This window comes from Sinohyriopsis cumingii, chromosome 7 (genome assembly GCF_028554795.1).
Source record: "Sinohyriopsis cumingii isolate HCF-2022 chromosome 7, ASM2855479v2, whole genome shotgun sequence".
Taxonomy (NCBI): domain Eukaryota; kingdom Metazoa; phylum Mollusca; class Bivalvia; order Unionida; family Unionidae; genus Sinohyriopsis; species Sinohyriopsis cumingii.
In genome coordinates this window covers 126,219,292-126,245,605 of record NC_142967.1, presented here as the reverse complement: position 1 = coordinate 126,245,605, position 26,314 = coordinate 126,219,292, and the positions used below count along the sequence as shown (strand labels likewise).

The window sequence follows — 26,314 nt, the reverse complement described above, 5'->3', positions numbered from 1 at the left end:
ATGGTCTGTCCAAACGGCGTGAAGGTTAGTCAGTACAGTGCTGGTCAGTCTAAATGGCGTTTTAATTAGCAGGTGTTGGTTTTGGTCAGTTGAAGACTGAGTGATCGTCGTTCATATGGTGTATTGGTCAATCTAGGCATTGTTCAATTAAACGATGTATAGGGTAATAGATGGTTTGGTGTTAGTCACGCAAAACGGTGTACTGGTTATTAGGTGTGTGTGGTGGTCACTAGATGAGTGAGTGCTGATCATTCAGACGGCGTGTTGAATTTTAGGTGTGTGCGCTGGTCATTAGATGAGTGGGTGATGTTCAGACCAAATAGTATATAGGTTAGTAAGTTTAGGTGTTGTTCAAATGACGTTGGTGCTACCCAGACAAACAGTGTATTGATAAGTAAGTGTAGGCATTGGTCAGTTAAATGGCACATTCGTTAGTATGTTCAAAAAACCGATGTATTTAAATACACCACATACCACTGAAAAGAATTGACGGTGACAAGGACTGTACATACGGAAATTAGGAACATCCAAACACAGCTTCTTTATATTGCCAAATTGAAAGTTGTCACGTGATAGCCTGAAACAACCTATGAAGACAGAAATGTCCCAGAGAGGAGCCGGTCTTGTATAGGGTTCGTGCAAGTGAAAGTTGTAAAAATATTTTTTTAAAAAACTAATAAAAAGCCGTGTGACAAATAGAAACAACAATAGAAAGCAAAACATTCGTAAATTACAGAAAAAATAAATACATACTATTCCCGGAATAGTCGATAAAAATATGCAATAAGAATGTGGCCTCCCCTGGGGTTAGCAAGTACTAATTAAGTATAAATAAAGACCAAAAGTGGCAGAAACAATGCGCAGCGAGAAGGCATTTTGAAAGATAATTATTACAAAGCAAACATTAAACACACATTATGAGAAAATGTCTGGACTCCTACGTATTACAAGGAACCAACATGTTTCGGCCTCATTGTAGGCTCTGAACAAACGATGAAAACCCAGCGCCATCTACAGCGAGTGCTTAAGAATATATGTCTCTGCAGAATTATGCAGGAAGGATCTATAGATGTGGTTCACAAAGTGGGCGATACCGACCTCTGAGGGGCGGTGGGATTGCCGAGGTGAGCGCTAGTGCTGAATAATGATTTTTACGTGGTAAGGCAAGCAAGGAGGCAGTGGCCCGAAAACGTTATGGAACCAATGATCTAAAGGAAAGATGCCAAAAGAATTGTCCACCGATATAATGGACAAGAACAACAACAACAACAACAACAATAATAGTAACAATAATAATAATAATGATGATAATAATAATAATAATAATAATAATAATAATAAGAAGAAGAAGAAGAAGAAGAAGAATGATAAATGTAGTTACTTGGGTAAATGTTATCGTGGAAATTGCGTACGACTTGCTGTAACTGTGATAAGACTGCAATGGGAAGGTTAAAATTTTTGTAAAGTTGCATCAAACTCACCATGAACTTTTAATTGTAGCGTCCGGTATCGTTCTTTTGGTGTTCGTTTTGTTTCGGTCCACCCCAGATTTGATTCATTTGGTAGCATCAATTGACTCTTCTGAATGTTCAGTCGAGTTGTAGTTTTTGAAATCTTTCACGCTGATTTTTCTGCCAGTGTGGTTTCAGCGATAATCGTTTCGATTGCTAAAATCCAGTTTCCCTAACATTGAGTGGCACAGATCTTGCATGTGAGAACATAGATTTCATATAGATTTCATATAGATTTCATATGAACGTGCCTATAATATGATATCGATAACCTCTATCATCGGATTTTAATGGGTGTATTTTTTCATCGTTTGGAAGCACTGAACCTCAGATTGCATCATTTCATAGTTTGAAAATTTAGTCGTCAATGTTGGTTTGTCCCAAGAGTAATGTTTCATCGTTTCAATTAGTTTAGGTACTTTACTGGTTCTTTACCTTTCGTCATGGAGCTGAAGAAGGTTTGTGGGATGAAATAGTGTAATTAATATAATGTAGAAATACAAATACAATGGTTTCAGATATTGTTTATTCTAATACTCGGTATTTTAAGCATGTATTTACATTGATCAATCATTGATCAACATTCACACACCATCATAACAGAACTTTATAATTATTACATACAACAGTATACTTCTAAACATTAATCATTTACAGGCTGCAGACGATTACAATCTTACAAAGTGCCCTAAACCGTAGACGGGACAACAGCAACCTTCCCCACCCCCACCCACCCAAAAGAAACAACAAAAAACAACGGGCTTTTTAAATTTTCTATCGACAGTTTGAAATCAAATGACAAAACATTGGTACATTTGACTTAACCCAAAGGATTCGTCTATTCTGACTGATTTGTACCGAAGTTGTTTCTCAAAGGTTCAAGACACGCACGCACACATACAAATTGGTATTGTATTGAGTGACGATACTCTAGTCTGAAGACTAGTGTTTTGAGAGAGAGAGAGAGAGAGAGAGAGAGAGAGAGAGAGATTTCAGCACAAGATAAGCAATACATGGCGGCCAGTATAACTGGTGGAGGAAGAACCTGGAAAATCCCTGGAAAGAAAAACCAGTCCACCAGAAACTACTGGCGAGCTTTCTCACGTGCCCATATAGGCCGAGCCTGAGACTGAAACCCACGCTGACAGGTGAGAGTGCAGTGATCTGTAACGATGAGCGAATTGGACCACTTGGCCCCTAGTGTCCTAGGCCATAAAAGCACAGTAAATGTATAATAGCAATGAATCTTCACCTTTTATCATGGTTTATATATTTATGTTTTAAATTTTCTAATACAATTCATATATTAACCATGAAAGTAATTCATATATACATTAGGTTAATCTGATATATTAGATTTTCAAATTCGATGTCGCCAAGTCATCGTCAATAATTGATATCCTAATAAATAACTTGTGGGCATTGAAAAAGTTTATTCTGATCTCTTCATATTTTAACTGCTGAGATTTTCCCTCTGTTTATCGAAAGCAAAACTACGTTTAGGACACACGGTAGTAATTTTGTGTGGAACAATGGGAACCAGCGTGGAAATGGGTGAACATAAAATGGAGTATATATGGGTTTGGCTGGCCAGGATTGGTTAATAATGTAAGTTATTTTTTGTTAGGAAAAAGAATGTTTTGAGAGATTATCCTAGTTGTAGCTACAGAAAAGTAGAGACATTATTTTATTGATGGGATTTCAGTCGTGTGACGGTCTTGAGTTTGGAACACTTATTACTGAAATAAGCACTTGAGTCTTTGGTGCGAATTGAAAGCACGTGTTTGAAACCCCTGTAGGTCCAGAAAATGCCACAGCTCACATCCTTTCCTCGACACAAAAGCTGTCATCCAGATTTCACCTATACTGAAAAATGTAAGTTTGATTATGAGCACTCGGAAATTTAAAGTTATTGAATATTTAATATTGTGGTGTTTGCATAGGTTTACTATGGGAACTGAAAAAATATGGCGAGTCTTTTTTTTTGTTGAAAATACAAAATTATTCATTAATGGCGTTAAACCACCTAGCAACAACAATAAGAGCGTTCATGCTGAGACAGAAAATATTTACAAGGACTTAAATGCAGATCTCACTGTCAGTGCTAAGTGACAGCATATATAGCATACAAATTAACAAGCAAAACGTTTCTAAACTACACTCTCTGACTGTCAGGATAGATTTAAAAGATATATAGAGTTGATAATGCTTTGTTTCGTTTGTTATGTAGGTAAAAGCTGTTCAGTTTATTGCTTATAAAGTTAATGCATAAAGTTAATGCATTTCTGATACTTAGTTGTATGTAGACAGTTTATTTATGTCGTGCTTTGGTTACGTATTTACTGTTACATCCAGCACCTGGAACAATTTCTAGTAATATGCACGTTTGCCAAGGTACAATGCTGAAAATACGTTTATGCTGCTAAAATTTACCTTCAGTATTTCATGTAGTATGATTTCACATGTTCTCGATGTGCACAATGTTGTTGTTCGTTCCGCTTTGCCTGTTTTACATTCCGTGAACATTTCCCTGAATGTCTTCAAAGTTAAGCTCTACGTGGATCATTTAGGTTACAGTAAAGTCGCATCTCAAAATGGGCGTGAATGTAATCGAGCTCAGTTCAACGGAGAAAATTCAATGACCTAGCTTTATGTAATAATTTTATATCGAGGATTTGACAATAAACTACTTGTTCATACTTCTACCAAGACAGGAGACTTTCTGGCACGCTAAAAGACTTATAGATAAGGAAGAAACACATCCAATGTGTCAGCCTTAAACTTTAGTTGTACGAAGTCAGCTAATAAATATTCCCAAGGAAATGGGGTTATAACATTTAGGGTGTACACTTCCTCGTCTTATAAATCATTTAAGACATTTTGAACGAGGATTGCTTGATGAAATTTGCACACAGTTAGAATTCAAATTCGCTGAAGATTTGTTCTGCAAGAAGAAAAAGGGACAAGAAGATACAAAGAATTTAGTAAGATAAACCTGTTTATTGTGAAAACAAATATGATAACAAATTAACTGGATAAAGTTAAAGTTATGAGCTAAGAATATAAACATGGTCAATATGCATGAAGAGAAAGAAAATCAACATGGGTAAATTATCCTCTCAAGGTACGACGGAACCTAATTCAAAGTAAATTATGCAACAGTTTGCTTTTGTAGCTACATCAATCGCAATGACAATATCACAACTATTAATACTTGTTTTAGTTAAATTGTATAAAGAGAAACCATATATCACTGTTAACATGTATTTAAAACCTTCTGAATAGAACAATGTTTATCTCGCTTGATTGTGTAATCTTAAGTAATTTTGTTCAGTTCTTTTGATTATGCGTAGCTTATTCTTGCCTTACTTAATTTGTTTCCAGTATGGCATAGAGGATCTCGAATGATTTACTATTGAATTTATGTAACGAGTTGAATAAAGTCCAGTTTTTGCAGCTTTGGCAACCCAAAACTGAACATTATTCAATGAGTTTCATAAATTTAATATTAAATCATTATCCATTTGAGATTCCTTTTAACACATAATTTCTATCGCAGTGGAAATTATTTAGACAGAAAGAAGAATTAATAATTTCGTTCATTCTGACAGACGGTACACCTTTCATTTGTTGTGGGTACAAAATAGTCATAAATAAAATTGAACTAGTAAAAGTAGAATATTCAATTTTACAAACTATAAATCAAAGAACATTTTATAAAAACAAAATCATTTTTCAACACAGAATGTCCAATGAGTGTGATGTCACATTATTTGATACGGTACTGAGAACACACAGTAGGCCCTACTAGTTAGAGTCCATGTTCACCCTAAAATGTCACTTTCACAACAAACATAACATTGTTGTGATATATTTATGTGCAAAGAAGATTACTGGTTGCAGAAATACTCATATATACTTTAATGTATTTGTGATCGGATATTTCCAGTAATTTATTTGAAACAGTAGACTGTACAGAATGTCTAAACACTTTTTTTTTTTTTTTTGGGGGGGGGAGAGGATTTATATCACATATTTACCGTGTAAATATGTTGTGGTTGGATAGAGTTATGTCATTTGCGACACTGGTATATGTCCAATTCTTCTGTGAACAGAGGTGAATTTGTTTACTTCTGTAAGTTAACAATTAAACCACGCTTTTATATAGGGTGGATTCTATGTTACAGATATACCGCACCCTCCTCCCTCACCCCTGCTATAAAATAAACAATACCCTTAATTTTTCTTCTTCTTCTTCTTCTTCTTCTTGGGTTTTATGTCATTGTTAATATGATGACATTATTATTCGTGACATAACAAACCCCTGTAAATTGGCCACATTCAGACAGACGTGACATAACAAACCCTTGTAAATTGGTCAGACAGACGTGACATAACAAACCCCTGTAAATTGGCCACATTCAGACAGACGTGACATAACAAACCCCTGTAAATTGGCCACATTCAGACAGACGTGACATAACAAACCCTTGTAAATTGGCCACATTCAGATATACGAAATGATTTTTCTCCAATTCTCAATCGTGGGTGCAGAGAAAAAAACGGTCGCCAAAATGTTTGTTGCAAACAATAAATTCCAAAAGGCACAGTTAACGAAGTTTTCCCACGATCGCAGCCAATCTCCTCGTTTAAGGAAAGAATTTTGCTTTTTTCTTGATCTCTATGAATAAGACTGTAACTCATACATGCAATTTATCTCATGTTTCTCCATAGCTACAATAAAGTTGATAATATCATATTTGGAATATTGTCACGACCGGTTAACATTATATACACTGTGTGACGCATTATTTATACTGTGTGACGCATTATTTAAACTGTGTGACGCATTATTTATACTGTGTGACACATTATTTACACAATATCAATGTACTTAGATTTGTTGCAATACAGCACGTGTCGCTGTAAGTACATCCTCGTTCCATCAGGTGCAAATAATTTATTTTTATCTTTCCATAAGCGACTTGCCTGTCTTGGCAAAACTTGTTGCAAAATAGGCTGTACAAAATGCAGGCCTTTTGCGAATTTAAACATATCAATATTTCGAAAACCATCATGAATGCATGTAACGCTGTTGCAGAGACCGACAAATGGAGGACCGTTCGTTAGATGATTTTGTTTCGCATCAATGTTTTAAATTCATATTCTCATCTAGGTTTCTTTTCATATGACATAGCTTTTCTCGGTCATTTTGAAACATGTCGCTTAGTATACTAAGTTCACTTTTATATTCCACTTTTTTAAGGCAATCTATAGACTAGTGACTTTGGAAATTGTTCTGATTTCCACTTCGGAAACGCGGAAACAGTTGAGTCATATTTCAACAGCGATCGATTTCGCCAACCAATTCTAAGTGAATCAGATTAAAAATAAAAGTATGTGTTGATGTTCCCACAAATAGGCTCGTTAAATGTTTAGACAGAAAAAAATGGCTGAGACTACAGGATTTGAACATTCAGAATTGCCAAAAAAGGTACGTAATGGCAGAATATATAACTGGTAGTTAAGATGATATACATAATAGATGCTGCAGTAACTTGTGAGTCTGAAATGCCACATAAGAGATAAGAGAAAGAACACGCAATTGCATGGGATTTGACTTTGTGTTTTCTGACACAAACTGGAGTGCGATTAGACCAGTTCTAAAATGTCCAGACTTTTCATTCAAATGGATCTAGTTCCAGAAAATGTTGTATAATCTTTGCTGAATTTTGTATATGTTTAGACAAGGTTTTTGCCTAACAAAATTTGAATAATTTACGCTATGCTTGCTCATAACTAAACAACTGTACCAATAATGGAAATATATAAGAAAATCAATTAGTGAGCAATAGCTGCAAAATAAAACAAACTTATTTTTGCATCAATGTAATAAATTCAGCTGAAATGATTCAAAAATAAATTCTTGCTCTTAGACGGCTGACGGTTTACAGTGACGGGGATACAAGAGTTTAGATGTTATATAAAAATAGTTGATCATAATTTGTGCTACTCTTGACAATTGTTTTTCTTATCAAGGAAACCATGAACGAAGATTAGTTGATACGATTGTTATGCATATTTAAATTGCTTTTTTTGGTAGTTTTATTTTATTTTATTTTATTTTATCACATACTATTGTAATATTTATCATTGTATGTTAGACTTCTCCAAAACTGAATTCATTTCTGCCTGACCCAAATTGTCTTTTTTTTTATTTTATTCATTTTAAATAACTGATACATAGCTAAATCATTCTCTGTATATATGCTAATTGTGACCTGAGGTCGAGTTGAGAACTAATGTTGCGTTTAGGCTCATGCAAAAGGTAATAAAAAATACTAGTGAAGACAATACGATTTGTATAATTTAACAAATTATTTATTTCCTTGCAAAAAAAAGGTAAAAATGAGAAAACAAACTTACAGTTCTACGAATCAAATCAAACAATAATCCAAGAATAATCTAAGAATTAAAAAATAGAAGTCCTAGTAATAAAAAGGTTCTAATGAAACTGAGTTCGAATCCCTATGAAAGTCAAAAATGGAAGGTGATGACGTATGTTCTGGTCAGCGTAGTACTGATGTGTCAACAGTTCTTTGTTGAATCACAGAAAATAATATTCCAGTGTTTCAGTTCTTTGTATATTTTGATAACTGTCCTTGTGCAAGAATTAATTTAGAGCAATTAAAATTAATCTCTTTTACTCCAAATAATTTGAAGAAGAAAACAAATTCAACTCAAACTGGCCACAAAAAAAAGAACACCTTTAAGTGACAATGGTTTAAATCTGCCCAAATTCTCTATAGCAAATAACTAGACATTAATTTAAAACGCAAAACAGATGCCCGTATGAGTGTCACATGATCATGTTTCTAGAACAAGATAGAAGCTTTTCACATGCCTAACACCACGTACTGCCTCGATTTCACTTTATGAATCATACACTAATAAAGAAAGAAAAAAGTTGTTTACTTCAGCTCTCAGTGATTCTGAATCAAGGAACCTGGTCAGCATTAGATTCAAAGTTTCTATTATTAGTGTTTACGAAAAACAGTCAGATCAAACTGAACTGAATTTCTGGAAAATGTCAAATCCAGTAAAGAAAATTGCATTAAAACAGCATTTAATGGAATTTAAAAAATAAAACTAACTGATACATATATTTGTGACGTATATCTGATTTAATTTATATATAATTTAATTTGTGTTTGATTTGATTTGATTGTTTGTGAGTTTTGGAGTCTTTTTATTTTCTTTACATGTCAATAGAATGCGATTTTTTTTACTAGGAATTTAATATTTTCCAGAAAATTTAGCTTGACCTGAGTTTTAACTTAGATACCTAATAATAGAAACATTAGTCTCTATTTTTGGCTTAGTTCCTGGCCTTGGTTGTGGATCAAGTAAACAACTTTTTTTTCTAGTAGTAAAATGATTGGTTTTTATCAAGGACATACAAGAGCTATGTGACTTTTACATCTAAACATGATCACGTCATCCTCTATTTCGCAATATATTTCGCAATTAGGCATTTTTGAAATTGCGAAATATTTAGTATTAATATTGTTGTTGAGAGAGAGAGAGAGAGAGAGAGAGAGAGAGAGAGAGAGAGAGAGATTTTAGAGTACAGGGCTTTTAAACACTTGATGTCAAGTTGTTTTCTTCTGTTGTGACCAGAAATGATCTTTTGAGTTTTTGACTTATTAGTTAATTTTTCTCCAAATTATTTGGACTCTAAAAGATTAATTAGTTTCTCTGGAAATAGTATTGTATTCATACAAAAGTCTTGAACAAGGACATTTATGGAAAATTCTGTTTGGATTTTTAAGACCGGAGAATACATTAATGTGTTTGTACAAGGAACTGTAGACGTCCACACAGTACAGGCTACACCATACGTCATCGCCTTCTATATTGGATTCTTCATCGGGACTCAAACTTGAAATCATTCGAATATTTGAATATTAGGACTGCAAAAACTTTATTCGTGGATTGTTATTATATTAATTTTGGATTTGATTCTGGAAACCGTAAGTTCTCATATTTGTTTTATTTTTACAGTATTTTTCCAGGGAAATAAATCATTTGTTATATTTTCCAAAGCTTGTTGTTCTCGCTCTTTCTTGTGTTACTGTTTATTCGAGCCTAAACACGTAACATAAGACTAACAAAAAAAGAAACTAAATTAAATATAAATTGAATCAGATATACACAACAGTATATATAGTGTAACTGAAAGGATTTCATCAGTTAATTTAAGATATAGCACCTTGGTATTGTATATTATGTTGTGTTCAGTTGGGCTGAATTGCATTTCTTTAAATTACTGAATTCAAGTGATTGTTTTTTCTGGAAACACAAAGGTGCTCTGATAAAATTGTTGGATAAAGACCTTCACTGCAATTTATGCTAAATTCAAACCCGGAATTATATGACTGTGATTAAACAAAAAGACTTTTGGCACATCATCACACTATGAGCTTTAACAGACACATCACAACCTTCAGGTTTTGGGGATTTATTTGGGACTTCTACTAAATTGTATTCAGGACCTTTAATTGCTAGGACTTGCGTATCTAATTCTTGGATTATTTTGGGATTTAACTCGCAATACCGGAAGTTCTTTATTTTTATTTTTACTTTGTATTCTATCGAAATAAATTATTTGTTAAATTGTAAAGACCTTCTTGTCTTTCACTCTTTTCTGTTACTTATTTTAAGAGCATAGACTCGTTGCACAATATTGCAATTATATTCATGCCACAAGTTTTCAAAACACTGACTACATTCAGTAAATTATTGCATGAGAAAATTTCACTACGTACAATCGAATCTATTTTCTGTCTACCAGTAAATATAACTAATATTTTACATACCGTGATATGCGAGCCTATTTGTAACGAAGAAAACGCGTTGTCAGCAAGGCTTTATTTTTTGTAAAAGCAAGTTTAGAAAGGTATTTTTTAAGCAATCCCTGATTTTTATCACAAAAACAAAACGATCAATGTTTAAGTTGTATCTGACTTTTGAACTCATTACAGATGCTATCCCAACCGTAACTCTGTCTCCAAGCAGTCCGGTATACATAAATGATGGGGGATTACTAAATTTGACCTGTTCAGTAGATCAGGACGTGGGTCTTGGCAGCGTTCTGTTTAGAAGATTTGGTGTTCTCGTCATTCAGGTCAACACTTCCCTGTCACCATGTATGTACCACAAAGCAGACTCAGCGGATACATACAGCTACAATGTGACATGTCACCAGAACGGGACAGTCACCATGCTGAAACAAGGAGTCAACAACAGCGATCACGACACGACATGGACCTGTGAAATGGTGTCTACTTCTGCCCATAGTGGACCTTGTAATAAGTCCGGAAATCTGTGCATCTCCCAGAATGTTACAGTTTTTATGGTTTGTAAGTACTCATTTTAATTATCGGTACATGTTAATACAACAGGTGTCGATAGTAATAGTATTGTCGAACTGTGTTTAACGTTGTTGGGGAAGATACAGTGTGCAAAGTCTTTCTGTTATTTACTCTCATACAATCATATATGATACCCATACGAACACCATCTCCTTCGAAACAAAAACGCCGGATATGTACATTAAACTGCAAAGTAAAGTCAACAATATATACGTGAAACTACACTGTAAAAACATTAATATTTGCAATTATTATTAATTTCAATCATGCGCTTATATATAAGGTAAGTTCTAAATCCACAAACTATCAAAATGTTGAACTTATTTATAGCATGGGTTTGTTTTGTCGACTGTGATACGTAGTAACTTACGTTAAAGGTCAAAAAGTCAACATCTACTTCCCTTTCCTTACATTTATTAACATAAGGACAGTCTGACTTTTCGCTCTACTGCTTGTATGGTAAAGTAGTGACTTCCCACTATATTAAATGCGTCAGTGTAGACGGGTAGCTTAATTTTCAATAGTACTGGTGACATTACCATAGTCCAGCAAGATGAAATAAATATTTGTCAAAGAATCTCACTTTCGCTACTAATCGAGGGACTGGGATGAGAACACGCGGAGCGGCTACCAACCACCGAGCCTGCTACATTGCTGTTTAAGAGGTAAGCTTGCGCAATGAATCTATACATCTAAGGGTGCTCACAACGAGACGATTCGCAGACATTCATTTTATCAAACTATGCGACAAATGATAATGTAGAGTCTTGGGATCATGCAAGCGCACCTGGCGTGTGCGTGATGGCCAAGCGCATCTGGGCTTTACCGTTGGAGAGCTAAGCACAACAAGTGGGCGGTTTCGTCTTCAGAAACAACAAGTAAGTCATGAGCGTCCCAGACTCCATCCGGTGCAATGGCATTAACGTCAAAGAGCAAGGAACCGGCGCCTTGACCACCTTAATCAGTTTTGGAACTTGCAATTAAAACACGAGAAACATATACAAGCCATGACTTAAAGGCATGGCAGATCCGACAATGTCATGACCGTCATGTCCATGAAAGTGGGCGTCTGAAGACGACTTGAAGTACCGTTGATTAGTACAGGTATACCTGCATCAGCTTGGGGTAGGATCGTTCAAATTCCGGAATGTATGTGGAGAGGACGCGGATCGGATAATTAATTATTAACAACTGGAGTTACTTTGAGCATCCCATGTCTTTTCCAGGTCAGCTGTAAATAATCACGCTTTTGCTGTAGCAGAGAATGGTAAGGTCTCAGTGGCAGCCCGTACATGATTATATCTACAACGATGCCACATACATTGTTGACAAGCTATTGGTATCGTCACTGACGTGGCACGATAATAAAGAACTCACTTTCAACCGCATCAGAGAGCGTAAATCCATGTTCTGTTTTGATGACGATATGCCGTGTCTCATCGCGCTCCTTGGATACAAATTTATCAAGGCTCTAATCAATGGAACAGTTGCCTTAATCTTTGATGAGCTAGTCAGCGGCCATTTCAATAGCCGTGTCATCGCAGAAGCTAGAACGGTCCTGGAAAATATATACTTCTACTTCAACTTTATTAACGTCGTGTGGCCCCACCAAAGTGAGAGGCTGGAGATCCGTACCTCATGGCTTGTACAAAATCCTGAGTCGGAGTGAGCAGTTAAAGTTCTGCCTCAACCTGCTCATCGAGGATCTTTACCAAAATCTCAACGATCCTCAACACTGCGACTCACCACAATAACAGCGGGAGAGGATTCAGCGACGGCTCTAAAAGAAGTGCCATGATGTCTTCAGAGTTGTTGAAGGTGTGAACGGTGGCCTAACTTCATCTCCATAACAGTGGACATCGCCCGGTTGATCGCCGTCGCTTGTGACCTATAATATCTGTCTTTGGTCTGTGTCCTTCTGTCCCTTGTAGCAGAGTACACCAGCCAACGACATGACAAAATCCGTGTTTCGTCGTGGAGGCCAAGTTCAATATCATCCTGGACCGTGTGTTCTGGGCACCGCACGACTATCCAGGAAAGGTTCATCCTCAACGAGCTGGCCAAGAATGAGATCAAGTCAAACGCATAGATGTCTCTTGCTACCCGATCACTCGACGACGCGGTAAAAATGGGTTAATCGCATTCGTAAAGGATCAGGCCCGGGTTGGGGATATCCTGACAAAGCTGTCTGCTGTTGGGAAGTCTTGAGCTATGCAGCGTGCCGGCTGACTCGGCCAGGGGGTGGTTTCATTCTGCAGCCGCTCTCCACTAACAAGTCGCCAGCCCATGATTTTTATTAGAGCGCCATGCCGCTGAAGGAAACGATGCACCCTTCGATGACCAGCTCTACTCGCGTTTCCTCTTCCGCGACACCGCAATAAAGAAACGCTGACACCCCCTCTAGTAGCATCTTACTGTATGACCGCGAGCACCCGATGATAGTCGCGAGAAGCGTCAGCGTGGCCCAAGCCGCCAAAAACGCGCACGGGTGTTCGGTTTTGGTGAAAAGACTGCGTGTAACCGAGAGTAGGAGTCCTGCCCTTGGTATCGGCTCATTTCGTAAACGACCAAGAACCCCATGTAATAGCCTCAGTTTGACAAAAATGCTTGTATTGTTGCTTGTCAATCGTCAAAACCGAAGCTTTTAGCGCTGAAACGAGAAAGGCATTTTAAATCTACAAGTCAGACATGCAAAAAAGGTTCACAACATGTATATATTGTAATAAACCTACGGTATTTGCTATTTGTGTTGACGTCTCCTTTCAAAGCTTTGCTAGATTTTTGTGATCATTTCTTTGATGATGGACAATCGTTTTTAGAAAGATTTCAGACAAACTGAGTAATTGGTTAGTTACTAGGAGCAGTAATCATCATGTACCACTTACAGTTTTCGAGAGATAAGATTCGTCAAATGGCCCCTCCCGTTTTTCCTCAAAAGATAATTTCAAATAAGCAGCACAGGCACATAAAGGTAATATAATGAGTTTTATGGACATTCTCAGTTACAAACATTTGATCATTTCAGATAGATATATTTTTTTCATTATCTGTTTGGATCGTGTTTTATAGTTATAAAAGCGCAGCGATGAATCGTACGAATGGTTGGCTAGAAAAGACGTGGTCGAAAATAAGAGTCTCGCGAGAGCGTGGGCGATGGCTGAATAGAGAAAACTATTTGTGGTATTAGAGAGTTTAAGAATCCTTCAAATGACAATGACTGTTGCCTTTAGGTGTTTGTAAATAGGGAAACATCGACCTCGAGCCAGCCTCGTGCACGTTTTCGACGGTGTTTACTTGCCTCGGTAGTGAGTTTCTGTTAGAACTCCTGGTGTATTACAATACAAGCTTTTAGATTACTAAAGAGTATTAGATACTCGGAGATTTGTATAAAGAAGGTATTAATTAAATTAATTGTATGATAGCTCCCTTTTCAATAGCCAAGACATTGTGAAAGTGTCAATCTAGTTTATTTGTAGCATCAGTTTGATTAGAGGAAATGAACACATCAACTTTGTTGCATTGTAGTTAACAATTACCCAGATCAGGATTTAAATCACAGAGCCAAATGGTCCTTTAGGAATGATAAACAATTTAACTGTTGGCCAGATGTCATTACTATAAATTAAAGGCGACCTAATTCATGTAAAATCTTTCTCTTTTTTTCTATACGTGCAAATTTTACGAATTTTAAATCAAGTGTAAAGAAACATCGACATCGGAAATCTAAAATGTTTAAATTTGAAGAAATACATTGTTTTCTCTTGCAAATGTAAAGGTCGCTTGCAAATGACAGTTAATATCGATGCTTGCTTTTGTATGGCAAATATATTTCTCATGCGTTAATATGGACGATATACCACTTTCTTTACATTATCTCTTTGACAACTCATTCAGGCAAGAGACAGAGTTGTGCATTTCTGTGACAACCAGAATCAGGAATGAGGCAGAGTTGTTTATCTTCGTGACAACCCAGTAAGGCGTGTGAAAGAGATTTTGGAACCTGAAAAAATTGTTTTGGTAGGGACAATATATAATAGGTTTAAATTTGGCATCCAATCAATAATCATATGTATTAAAAGTAGGTTATGTGTTGACGTTTTAATAACGTGTGGCCATGAGTGGGATCAAACTGCAATTTGTTGTATATTTATTATTAACAAAAATATATTATTGTCAGTTAAAACATGTTAAGATTATGAATCGTATTCATATTCGCAATTAAAACGATAATTTAGTATATACTAACATTCTGAAATGTTCAAATTCTATGCAGAATATATCATTTTTAATATTTACTTCTGTAGAAGCAATTACTTATTAATTAAATAAGGAATTTAATTGGGTTTTTGTTGGGGGTAGGGTGTATATGCCGAAAGAGATAATAGACGTCGCAACACCAAGAGAGAGAATGTAAATAAATCATAGCACGATTTTCTTATTTGCATTCTCTCGTAATTAACAAGAATGAAGACTGTCCAAGGTAGTACGCATTTGTAAAGGTGATACAATATAACTACATAAAACTCGGTAAGTATTTGTAAAGGTGATACAATATAACTACACAAAACTCGGTAAGTATTTGTAAAGGTGATACAATATAACTACCCAAAACTCGGTAAGTATTTGTAAAGGTGATACAATATAACTACACAAAACTCGGTAAGTATTTGTAAAGGTGATACAATATAACTACCCAAAACTCGGTAAGTATTTGTAAAGGTGATACAATATAACTACATAAAACTCGGTAAGTATTTGTAAAGGTGATACAATATAACTACCCAAAACTCGGTAAGTATTTGTAAAGGTGATACAATATAACTACCCAAAACTCGGTAAGTATTTGTAAAGGTGATACAATATAACTACACAAAACTCGGTAAGTATTTGTAAAGGTGATACAATATAACTACACAAAACTCGGTAAGTATTTGTAAAGGTGATACAATATAACTACATAAAACTCGGTAAGTATTTGTAAAGGTGATACAATATAACTACCCAAAACTCGGTAAGTATTTGTAAAGGTGATACAATATAACTACCCAAAACTCGGTAAGTATTTGTAAAGGTGATACAATATAACTACCCAAAACTCGGTAAGTATTTGTAAAGGTGATACAATATAACTACCCAAAACTCGGTAAGTATTTGTAAAGGTGATACAATATAACTACATAAAACTCGGTAAGTATTTGTAAAGGTGATACAATATAACTACCCAAAACTCGGTAAGTATTTGTAAAGGTGATACAATATAACTACACAAAACTCGGTAAGTATTTGTAAAGGTGATACAATATAACTACACAAAACTCGGTAAGTATTTGTAAAGGTGATACAATATAACTACACAAAACTCGGTAAATATTTGTAAAGGTGATACAATATAACTACACAAAACTCGGTAAGTATTTGTAAAGGTGATACAATATATCTACACAAAACTCGGTAAGTATTTGTAAAGGTGATACAATATAACTACACAAAACTCGGTAAATATTTGTAAAGGTGATACAATATAACTACACAAAACTCGGTAAGTATTTGTAAAGGTGATACAATATAACTACACAAAACTCGGTAAGTATTTGTAAAGGTGATACAATATAACTACACAAAACTCAGTAAGTTAATGTAGATAAAATTGCAGGCCCATGTTCAGACGGTCATTATGAGTATTGGTAAATTTTAAAAATTCAAAAGTACCTGTCACTGCCTTTTACGAGAGTGGACTTCCGCATAATATATTAGTATACATTGAACGCTTCCAAAAAAAAAAAAAAAACAGTTCGAATTATTTCCACGTCTCTGGGTCGTTGTACCACTGGTACTGTCCACAATGGCCCTTCAAATCGCAGTTTCGTCAATGTACCGTTTCCATCCAATATTACAACATATGTTGCTAGTCCCACAAAAATATATTTCATATATTGTCGACGTTTCTGCTGCATCTCGCATTCTTTATTATGAATATCAATATTACAGAGCGTATTTTCAGTGCCTGTCACGTCAGTGCGAATGCCGATCTGTCTAAAGCGCTTTCCGTTACGGATCACTGCCAGCTCACCTCTGTCTGCGTGGGTTCGACTCTAGGATTCTGCTAACGTGGGTGAGAAAGCTCGCCAGTAGCTTCTCGTGGGTCGGTGGTTCTTCCCGGGGTTTTCCCGGGTTCTTCCTCGACCATTAATACTGGCCGCCATGCATAGTATATCGTGTATTGAAATATGGCGTTAAACCCCACAACAACAACAACAGTGCGAATGATCAATGGTACGTATGACTGTACCTTCTGTGGCAAAGTAGGCTTTATTCAGTAACAGACTTACGTATGGCTATAATATATGATAAAAGAGGTTCTGTTCGGTAACCGACTTAGGTATGACTGTACCTTCTGTGGTTAAGGAGGCTTTATTACGTAACCGACTTACGTATGGTTGTACCTTCTGTGGTAAAGTAGGCTTTATTCTGTAACCAACTTACGTATGGCTATAACATATATGATAACGGATGTTCTAATAGGTAACCGACATACGTATGGCTGAACATTTTGTAGTAAAGGAGGTTCTATTCGGTAACCGACTTACATATGACTAACTTCTATGGTAAAGGTGGCTTTATTCAGTAACCTACTTACCTAATGCCTGTAACGTATGTGGTTGAGGAGGTTCTAATGGGTAACCGACTTACGTATGTCTGTACATTTTAGTAAAGGAGACTTTATTCGGTAACCGACTTGCTTATGGCTTTAAGTTGTGTGGTAAAGGAGGCTTTGTTCTGTAACCCACCTACGTATGGCTGTAACGTATGTGGCAAAGGAGGTTTTAATGGGTAACCGACTTAGATATGGCTATACATTCTGTAGTAAATGAGGCTATATTCGGTAACCGACTAACGTATGGCTGTAAGTTCTGCGTTATAGGGTGCTTTATTCGGTAGTGGACTGAAGATGATCAAACAGCTGGCGCAATTTTGTTTCCATCTTTCGAACAGCCTGTATACAGGAATGTTTGATCAGTATAAGAATGTACCCTCATTTTAAAATCTAAATTCAAGATATCACTTGTCATATTCATTCATAAATTTAAATTTCCTTGATGATATTGGGCTAAATAAAACACGATACGTCACCCAAAACAATGATGGTTTCATTCCTGAAGACCATGTTGATTTCATTTTATTACATTTTTAAATATTAGCCGTATATAATTAAACATTGCTACACCTTTAGGCGAAAACCTCTACCCAAGGTTTTGCTTTTTTGAGAAACATAGTGAAAAAGAGTGTCATAAACTCGTGTGTGTGTTGATTTCAAATCTTTTGAATTTATATCAACTCTTGAGAATGGAAACTTTTAGAATTGGATGCCTTCAGATGAAAAGTAGCATAGAACGAGCATCGAGCATTCCTAATCGAAGCTGTATGTGTGATCTTGAATGAAGAGAATGGTCAGAGAATGTTTGAGTTTATAATTCTTGACAAGAAGATGGCGCATTTCCTGAGCCTGAAATAAATATCGTGGTCGAATAAAAACAGAAAACCATACCTACAAGCACGTGCCCGATTCTCACTGTAGCAGTAATCCAAGAGTGGAGAAATCATACTTGAGAGCAATAACTTTTCTATCAAGTATGAAGTTTCAAATAATATGCAAAGACGTGGCAAATTCATATTTATGGTAGGCACATTTTAAAGAAAGAACTCTTGTTTAAAAATGATGCTTTTGATTTTATAAAAGGAAAAATACACATCGTACGATCGCTGTTTTATGTATGCATGCAATTCCTCACTCGTGTACTCATTTCAGGCATTAGCATCAAAATAACAGTTACGATTGCACATGGGATGCTGAATTATAAAATGTAATGTGTTCATGAATTTCCCATTTTCCATTCATGTAGTCATCGCAACACTACAAGCCTTCTTAAGCATTTCCTTGATATTTATATATTTTTTAAAATTCATTTTGAATGAAAACTGGCTATATAGTTGCTTTTGCTTCATTTATACATGTCTGTTTGCGTTGCTATACATTTGTATACATTTATTTGCATTTTGGGTGAAATCCGGTACATTAGTTATAAACACAGATGTAACAATACACTTTTACATATAGTACGTACTAAACTGAACGCAACTTATAAAAGTCCGTGTAGATTGTCATTGCATTGCAATGATGCCTGGGACTGGCTCAATTAGTGTTGTAAAACTAATTAATGTAGTAAGAAATATTTATTGTAAAGAGAACTAATTAGTGTAGTAAGAAATAATTATTGTAATGAGAACTAATTAGTGAAGTAAGAACTAACTATTGTAGTGAGAACTAAAAACTACTTATTATAGTGAGAACTAATTACTGTAGCAAGAAGTGATTCGTGTAGTATATACCAATTAGTTTAGTAGGAAGTGATTCGTATAGTAAGAACTAGTGTAGTGAGAACTAATTAGTGTAGTAAGAAGTGATTCGTGTAGTAAGAACTAATTAGTATAGTAAGAAGTGATTCGTGTAATAAGAACTAATTAGTGTGGTAAGAAGTGATTCGTGTAGTAAGAACTAATTAGTATAGTGAGAAGTGATTCGTGTAGTAAGAAGTGATTCGTGTAGTAAGAACTAATTAGTATAGTAAGAAGTGATTCGTGTAGTAAGAACTTAAGTGATAAATGTAGTAAGAACTAATTAGTGTAGTAAGAAGTGATTAGCCTGCTGAGAGCCAATTAGTGTATCACAACACAAAGACTTTCTCATGCACATACTTTGCCTCAAGCAATAAATATCAGCAACACCAACATTAAATTCACACAATCAGTACGAAACATAGGTGTTACTCTGGACAGTACTCTCACATTGCACCAACATATCATGAACATATGTAAGGCTTCATATCTTGAGCTGAGACGCATCAGCTCCATTCGCAAATAGCTTTCAGCTGATGCCACTAAAACACCTGTTTGTTCATTAGTACTTTCAAAACTGGACTATTGTAACTCAGTTATGTCTGGTTCATCTCAATATCTACTCCAGAAACTTCAAAAAGTTCAAAACACAGCTGCACGGATCATACTTAGAGTACTTCGATCAGAGCACACCTCCCCGCTGCTTTATACCCTACACTGGCTATCCATTCGATCCAGAATCAAACACAAAATGTGTTCTCTGTGCTACGTTTCAGTGACGGACTCCAGTCCAACATACCTATCCGACCTCACCCATGTGAACACACCAGCAAGACACTTACACTCCTCTTCTGACAATCGTATAATCATCATTCCCACTATGAAAACAAAGTCAGATGGACAGCATTCTTTTGCATACCAGGGCCCAGCAACGTGGAATGAATTGCCCACTGAGCTTAGACACAAAGATACAGTGATCCCATTCAAGAGTGCTCTAAAAACTCACTTATTTCGACTGCAAAAACAAACTTAAAGACCTAATAATGTTAGTAGTGAATGGGGTGAGATTAGCGACAATGGGAATTAGCATTAAAAACACCCCCTGGGTAAGATTAGCGACAATGGAAATTTAACATTAACCACCCTGGGTAAGATTAGCGACAATGGAAATTTAACATGGGCAAAAAACCCTGGGTAAGATTAGCGACAATGGAATTTAACATTGGAGAAAGGAAAAAAAAGGATATATCCATTTTAGCGACAAAGGCATTCGAACAATGGAAAAAAAATATCGATTCTAGGGACAAAGGCAATTGAACATGGGGAATAGAGTTTGGGTCTGTCTAGGGACAAGGGGAATTCAACATGGGAATAGAGTTTGGGTTTGTCTAGGGACAAAAGGGAATTGAACATGTTAGAAAAAAAAAACTACTTTAGGGACAAGGGGAATTGAACATGGGATTTTTTTTTTAAAAAAAAATTAAAAAAGGGGTAGGCAATCGAAAGGCTATCTCTTTTCGAGAAATGTGGGTGGCCCCGAAAAGGGCCTTTGGTTTTATGTTAATATTAATATTAACATAGACGGCATCTGTCACATCTTCTTCTTCTTAAACTCCTTCTAACTGCAGGTCCATACACAAGTACCCTCTTGAGGCATCCTTGTCTTTCTATGTAAACTCTTCTCATCCATAGACTAGTATATGTCCTATCAACAACAGTCCACTTGGATCGGACATACATGGGTATGTCCGTCCTAAACATCATGGAAGACACAAGGGTGGATGATTCAACTGTGGTCCACATCGTGAGGCTCCGAGAACAGGTGAATCAATGCACTGAACTGCGCTTATTTATAGGGAGAGGAAGGATTGAAACGGATTGAGTTCATTGACCAATCCAAACACGCATGACAAAATTCAGTCAGCCCGCATCCAATTCGAAGAGAGCAGTCTGTGACGTCACGTGGTCTATATAGATTCGCTAGCGCCTGTGTGCAGTCAATCGATGCGAGACAGTGATTCAACATAACGGAAACTCAGAAAACGATTCACTGGGGTGCACCAGCAGTGGAGACCGCCCAAGGGAACCCGCACTTACTTTCAGAAGAGGTACATTGGGATTTTGTGGATTTTCTTACCTCGCAAGAATTTGTTCCGGAACCTTCGTCTCATTCTTCATTACCGCAAGTGGAGAATTTTAGACAGAGACAGAAAGAAGAATTGGAGAAATTTATGCAACGACAAAAGGAAGCGGAACAAGCTTTTCTCCTACAGCAACAGCAACAGCAACAAGAAGAGGTAAGAAAAAAACAACAAGAAGAAGAAGTAGCAGCAAAGAAACAAGAGGGTGAAAATCAAACGGCTACGGTACTGTTGGACATTTTAGCGGAGTTAAGAAGTCTGAAACAAATGTATCAGACTTCTTTATCACGACCGAAGAGAATACGACCTTCCCGAGCTAAACACGCCAACCCTGTGACTAAGCCTATCGTACCACCCTTAGTGATTTCAACCCAATCATCACCATCAGAAGTAGGCCTCGGCCGTGGCAAAGGCTTAAGGCAGTTAAAGTTGATTGCTTAAACTTACCCCTACACCAAAAAAGGCCCTTTTCAGGGCCACCCACTTCTCTAGAAAAGAGATAGCCTTTCAATTTGCCAATAACTCAAAAATCAACACAAAAAAACCATTTTACCCTTATAGTACATGTCTGTGTATGAGTGCGTGAGTGTAGCTTCTTATTTAAAATCAAAACTCAAAGACACTTACCTTATATAATTAATGTATTCTTTTCTCCATAGTTACAATCCAATTCACAATTCACAACAGAACACTTTATAAATTACATTCACTTCTTCTGTTTCTTTTTTTTTACTCTCTCTTTTTTTCAATTTCTTCACCGTCACAGTCTTTTCCTCCTCTTCCTCCTCACTTTCTTCCCTTTTTCTTTTCTTCTCCTGTTTCTTTTTCTTCACCTGGCTGCTTTCTTCCTCTGAAGAATCTCTCTCTTCTTCTGAAGAATCCCTCTTTTCTTCCGACTCCTCTTGTTTCTTTTTTGGGCAATCTGGAGACCAATGTCCTTTTTCTTGACAATAATAACAGGTATCTTGACTTCTGTCTTTTCTAGCCCCTGTTTTTGTTCTTTTTTGACGGTCTGGACACTCTGAAGACCAATGCCCTTTCTTCTGACAGATATAGCAAGTATCTTGACTTTTATCTCGAAAGGAAGGAGAGTAGTCCGTCGGCTGGTCTGAAGAGAATTTTCTAATGATCCCTCGCAAAGCTCTGATGAAACGTTTCATCTGGGTAGTCTCTTCCATCGTTGTGCTCGGTTTGAGAGTGAAATGAATAGTGAAAGGACAAGACACACACCCTTTTTATATACGCTGGTTTGCCATGACTATAAATTAGTCTATGGTGTTTAAACTTGAGTCATTTGACGTTTTGCACTCAAGATGAAACGATCCTATTCATTCGAGAAGAAAGAAGAAGAAAGTAAGAGGCAGAAACGTGATCTATCGCCTCGTACCAGAGCTGAAGTCTTGGCACAAATTCATGCCAGTGATTTTGAAGAGGACATGAGTGAACCAGAATCCGAACCCTCTAAACAAAGTTCACCACCCTTAGTCAACCCTGAAAAGTACTATTCCATTCGAGAGACGGAAAAGCGCTCCTCTAGAAAATTTAGAACCACGGCTTACACCTACATAGTGAAGTTTAAAGATTTCAAGTCCGACGTACCATTGGAGAAAGCAGAAGGGTTTATCACCGAGATGTGGGATTCTTTGCTCACCGCACTCAAGCGACAATGTCAACCCAAAGAAGACGGTCGCTTGACACTATCCATAGATCACGACAGCTTGAAATCCCCTGTTTGGATCGAGTTTAGCAGACCCGCAGAACTAACCCCTTCCAAAGTCACGGACAAGATTCAACACGTACAACAATCTAATGACCAGTTTGACATCACCGATGGTAAAGCCACACTGAAAATGGCCCACGTCTCTCCTCCTCAAGGGACCGGACAACGCAATAAGGTGTTATTGGTGAACGACCTTCGCAGCACCAAAAAGAGTCTCGTCCAAATTCACAATTCTCAAGACCAGATGTGTTTAGCCCAAGCCATCGTTGTGGGACGAACCTATGCCAACAAGAACGACACGGTAGAATGGAAAAAGAGCCTGGAACACTATTCAACGATCCGACCGAGCCAAACAACGAAACGAAGCAGAACTCCTGTTACAACAAGCCGGACTGTCCAAAGACACACCCTGTGGCATTCCTGAGATGCAGAAATTGCAAGATGTCCTAGCTCCACTCTACATCTTGAAAGTGCACCCTCAAGAAATGCGCGGACCTCTGTTGTTTCGAGGGAAAGACTTTAAGGACGGAAAATACATTCATGTCTATTATCATGATGACCATTTCGATACCATTACCACTATCACTGGATTCCTGGGATACAGTTATTACTGTGAGAAATGTGACTATGGCTATAACAATCGAGAGCAACACAAACATTGCGGATGGAAATGCCCAGGATGTTTGGCCTCTCCACCCTGTCTGAGCGAAGGACAAGAAAGAGTACATTGTCCTGCTTGTCTGCGCACGTTTGTCAGCCTTGCCTGTTACCAACAACATCTGAAGACGCAAGGTTCACAGCAGAAATGTGCTTGTCAACTGCTGCGATTGTGCCTTACGTGTCGACAAGGCCTACGTACCAACAGTACCAAGACACACGTATGTTCAGGAAAAAAAATGTCACATTTGTCACCACATCGTGGACCTGCAACACGAATGCTACGTGCAAAAATACCAACCCCCACCAGAGAAAGAGGACGGTCACAAGAAGAAAGGCAATTTCATCTTTTTCGATTTCGAATGCATGCAAGAGACTGGCATTCACATTCCTAATTTCTGCGTGGCTCAAGAACCTATCTTCAGTCATTGCCCTCACTGCAGCAAGATTCCCGGAGGGCGTGAAAAAATCTTTCGAGGACCGAACACGTTAGCCGATTTTGCCCAATGGGTCTTAGATCCCATCGACAAGACGTGGAGCCAAGAGGACATCGAACGTTATGGAGATTGTCATCGTCAGGCCACAGTGATGGCTCACAATTTCTCCGGATACGATGGACAGTTTCTTTTGAGGTACTATACGGAACAAGGCACCGAACGTCCTAAAGTCACTTTGAACGGAGCCAAAATCATTTTCATGCAAGTGGGACAAGTGCAGTTTAAAGATTCGATGAGCTATTTGGCCATGCCTTTGAGTCGAATGCCTAAAACGTTTGGAATGACAGAAATGGCTAAAGGGTACTTTCCACACTTTTTCAATACGGAAGCCAATCAACACGCCGTTCTACCCCATTTGCCTGAGGCTCACTATTACGACCCCGACAACATGCGTACCGAACAACGAGAAGCTTTCTACGCTTGGTACCAGACTCACGCCTCGGACCCTTTCGACTTTCAGGAAGAAATGCTAAAGTATTATCGTTCCGACGTGGACATTTTACGGCGTTGCTGTGGAAAATTTCGAGAACTGTTCATGGAACACGGAGGGGTCGATCCTTTGAAAGAAGCTTGCACCATTGCCAAAGCGTGTTCCTTAGTGTATCGACAACGATTCATGCCTGAAAACACCGTGGCTGTCATCAGTCCTCAAACGACCCACTATGTCAAACGTCAATACTCGGTCAAAGCCCTACGTTGGTTACATTACTTGTGCGACAAGGAAGATAAATGGATTCAGCATGCCCGCAACGGAGGAGGCGAAAAGACCATCGGAACGTATTCGGTCGATGGCTGGGACTTAGAAAACCCCAAGATCGTGTACGAGTTTAACGGTTGCTTATTTCACGGATGTCCCGTCTGTTACCCTGATCGTAGCACTAAAAATCAGTTTTTACAACGAACCATGGAAGACTTGTACCAGGACACTTGTCAGCGGCGCCTAAAGTTAGAATAGCAAGGATACCAAGTGGTGGAAATGTGGGAACACGAGTACGATCACCGTATGAAAACCGATCCCGAGTTTAAACGTGCCGTGGAAAGTTACAAGCTGATGGACCCCCTAAACCCGAGAGATAGTTTGTACGGAGGAAGGACCAATGCCACCTGTTTGCTGTACCAAGCCGACGAAGAGAAAGGAGAAGAAATCAAATACTTGGACGTGTGTTCGCTGTATCCCTACGTGTGCAAATATTGTCGCTTTCCTGCAGGGCACCCACAATTGTTCACGGAACACATCCACCTAAAAAACATTCGACAATACGAAGGCTTGATCAAGTGTAAAGTTTTGCCTCCCACGAACCTATACCATCCCGTCTTACCTCACCATTGCCAAGGCAAACTGATGTTTCCTTTGTGCCGTACTTGTGCCGAAACGTGCAACCAAAACCAACCTTGTCAGCACACCCAGGAAGAACGGGCCTTGACGGGAACCTGGGTCAGCGTAGAATTGTTCAAAGCTCTGGACATGGGATACCAACTGTTAGAAGTGTACGAAATTTGCCACTTTCCCAAGACACAACAATACCACAAGGGTGACCCCAGTCAGAAAGGAATTTCGCCGACTACGTGGATGCCTTTTTGAAACTGAAGCAAGAAGTCAGCGGCTATCCTTCCTGGTGTCACACTTCCGAAGACGAAAAGACATTCAAAGAGAAATACTATGAACAAGAAGGCATCTCTTTAGACCACATCGAGAAAAACGAAGTCAGGCGGTCGTTTGCCAAAGTGATGTTAAATTGCTTGTGGGGTAAAATGGCACAACGACCGTGTTTACCCAAGACGGAATATTTGACAGAACCTTCCCGCTACTTTCAGATGATTCACGACAAAACCAAATACATGAAACACGTGGACGTCGTTCGCGAGGATTTGATCTTGGTCAATTACGAAGAAGATCTGGACTTTGTACAAGACGACCCCTTTGGAAATGTCATTATTGCAGCTTACGTGACAGCTCATG

General features: G+C 37.6%; 1 protein-coding gene across 1 annotated transcript in view; it reads left to right on the top strand.

Moving 5' to 3' along the window:
- The window catches only part of LOC149796085 (uncharacterized), a 67,225-nt gene that overhangs the window by 5,465 nt on the left and 35,446 nt on the right, over nucleotides 1-26,314 (top strand). Inside the window, exon 2 of the mRNA XM_089963920.1 lies at nucleotides 10,556-10,933. Coding sequence (XP_089820046.1) covers nucleotides 10,556-10,933 — 378 coding nt within the window. The remainder of the gene's footprint in view (nucleotides 1-10,555; nucleotides 10,934-26,314) is intronic.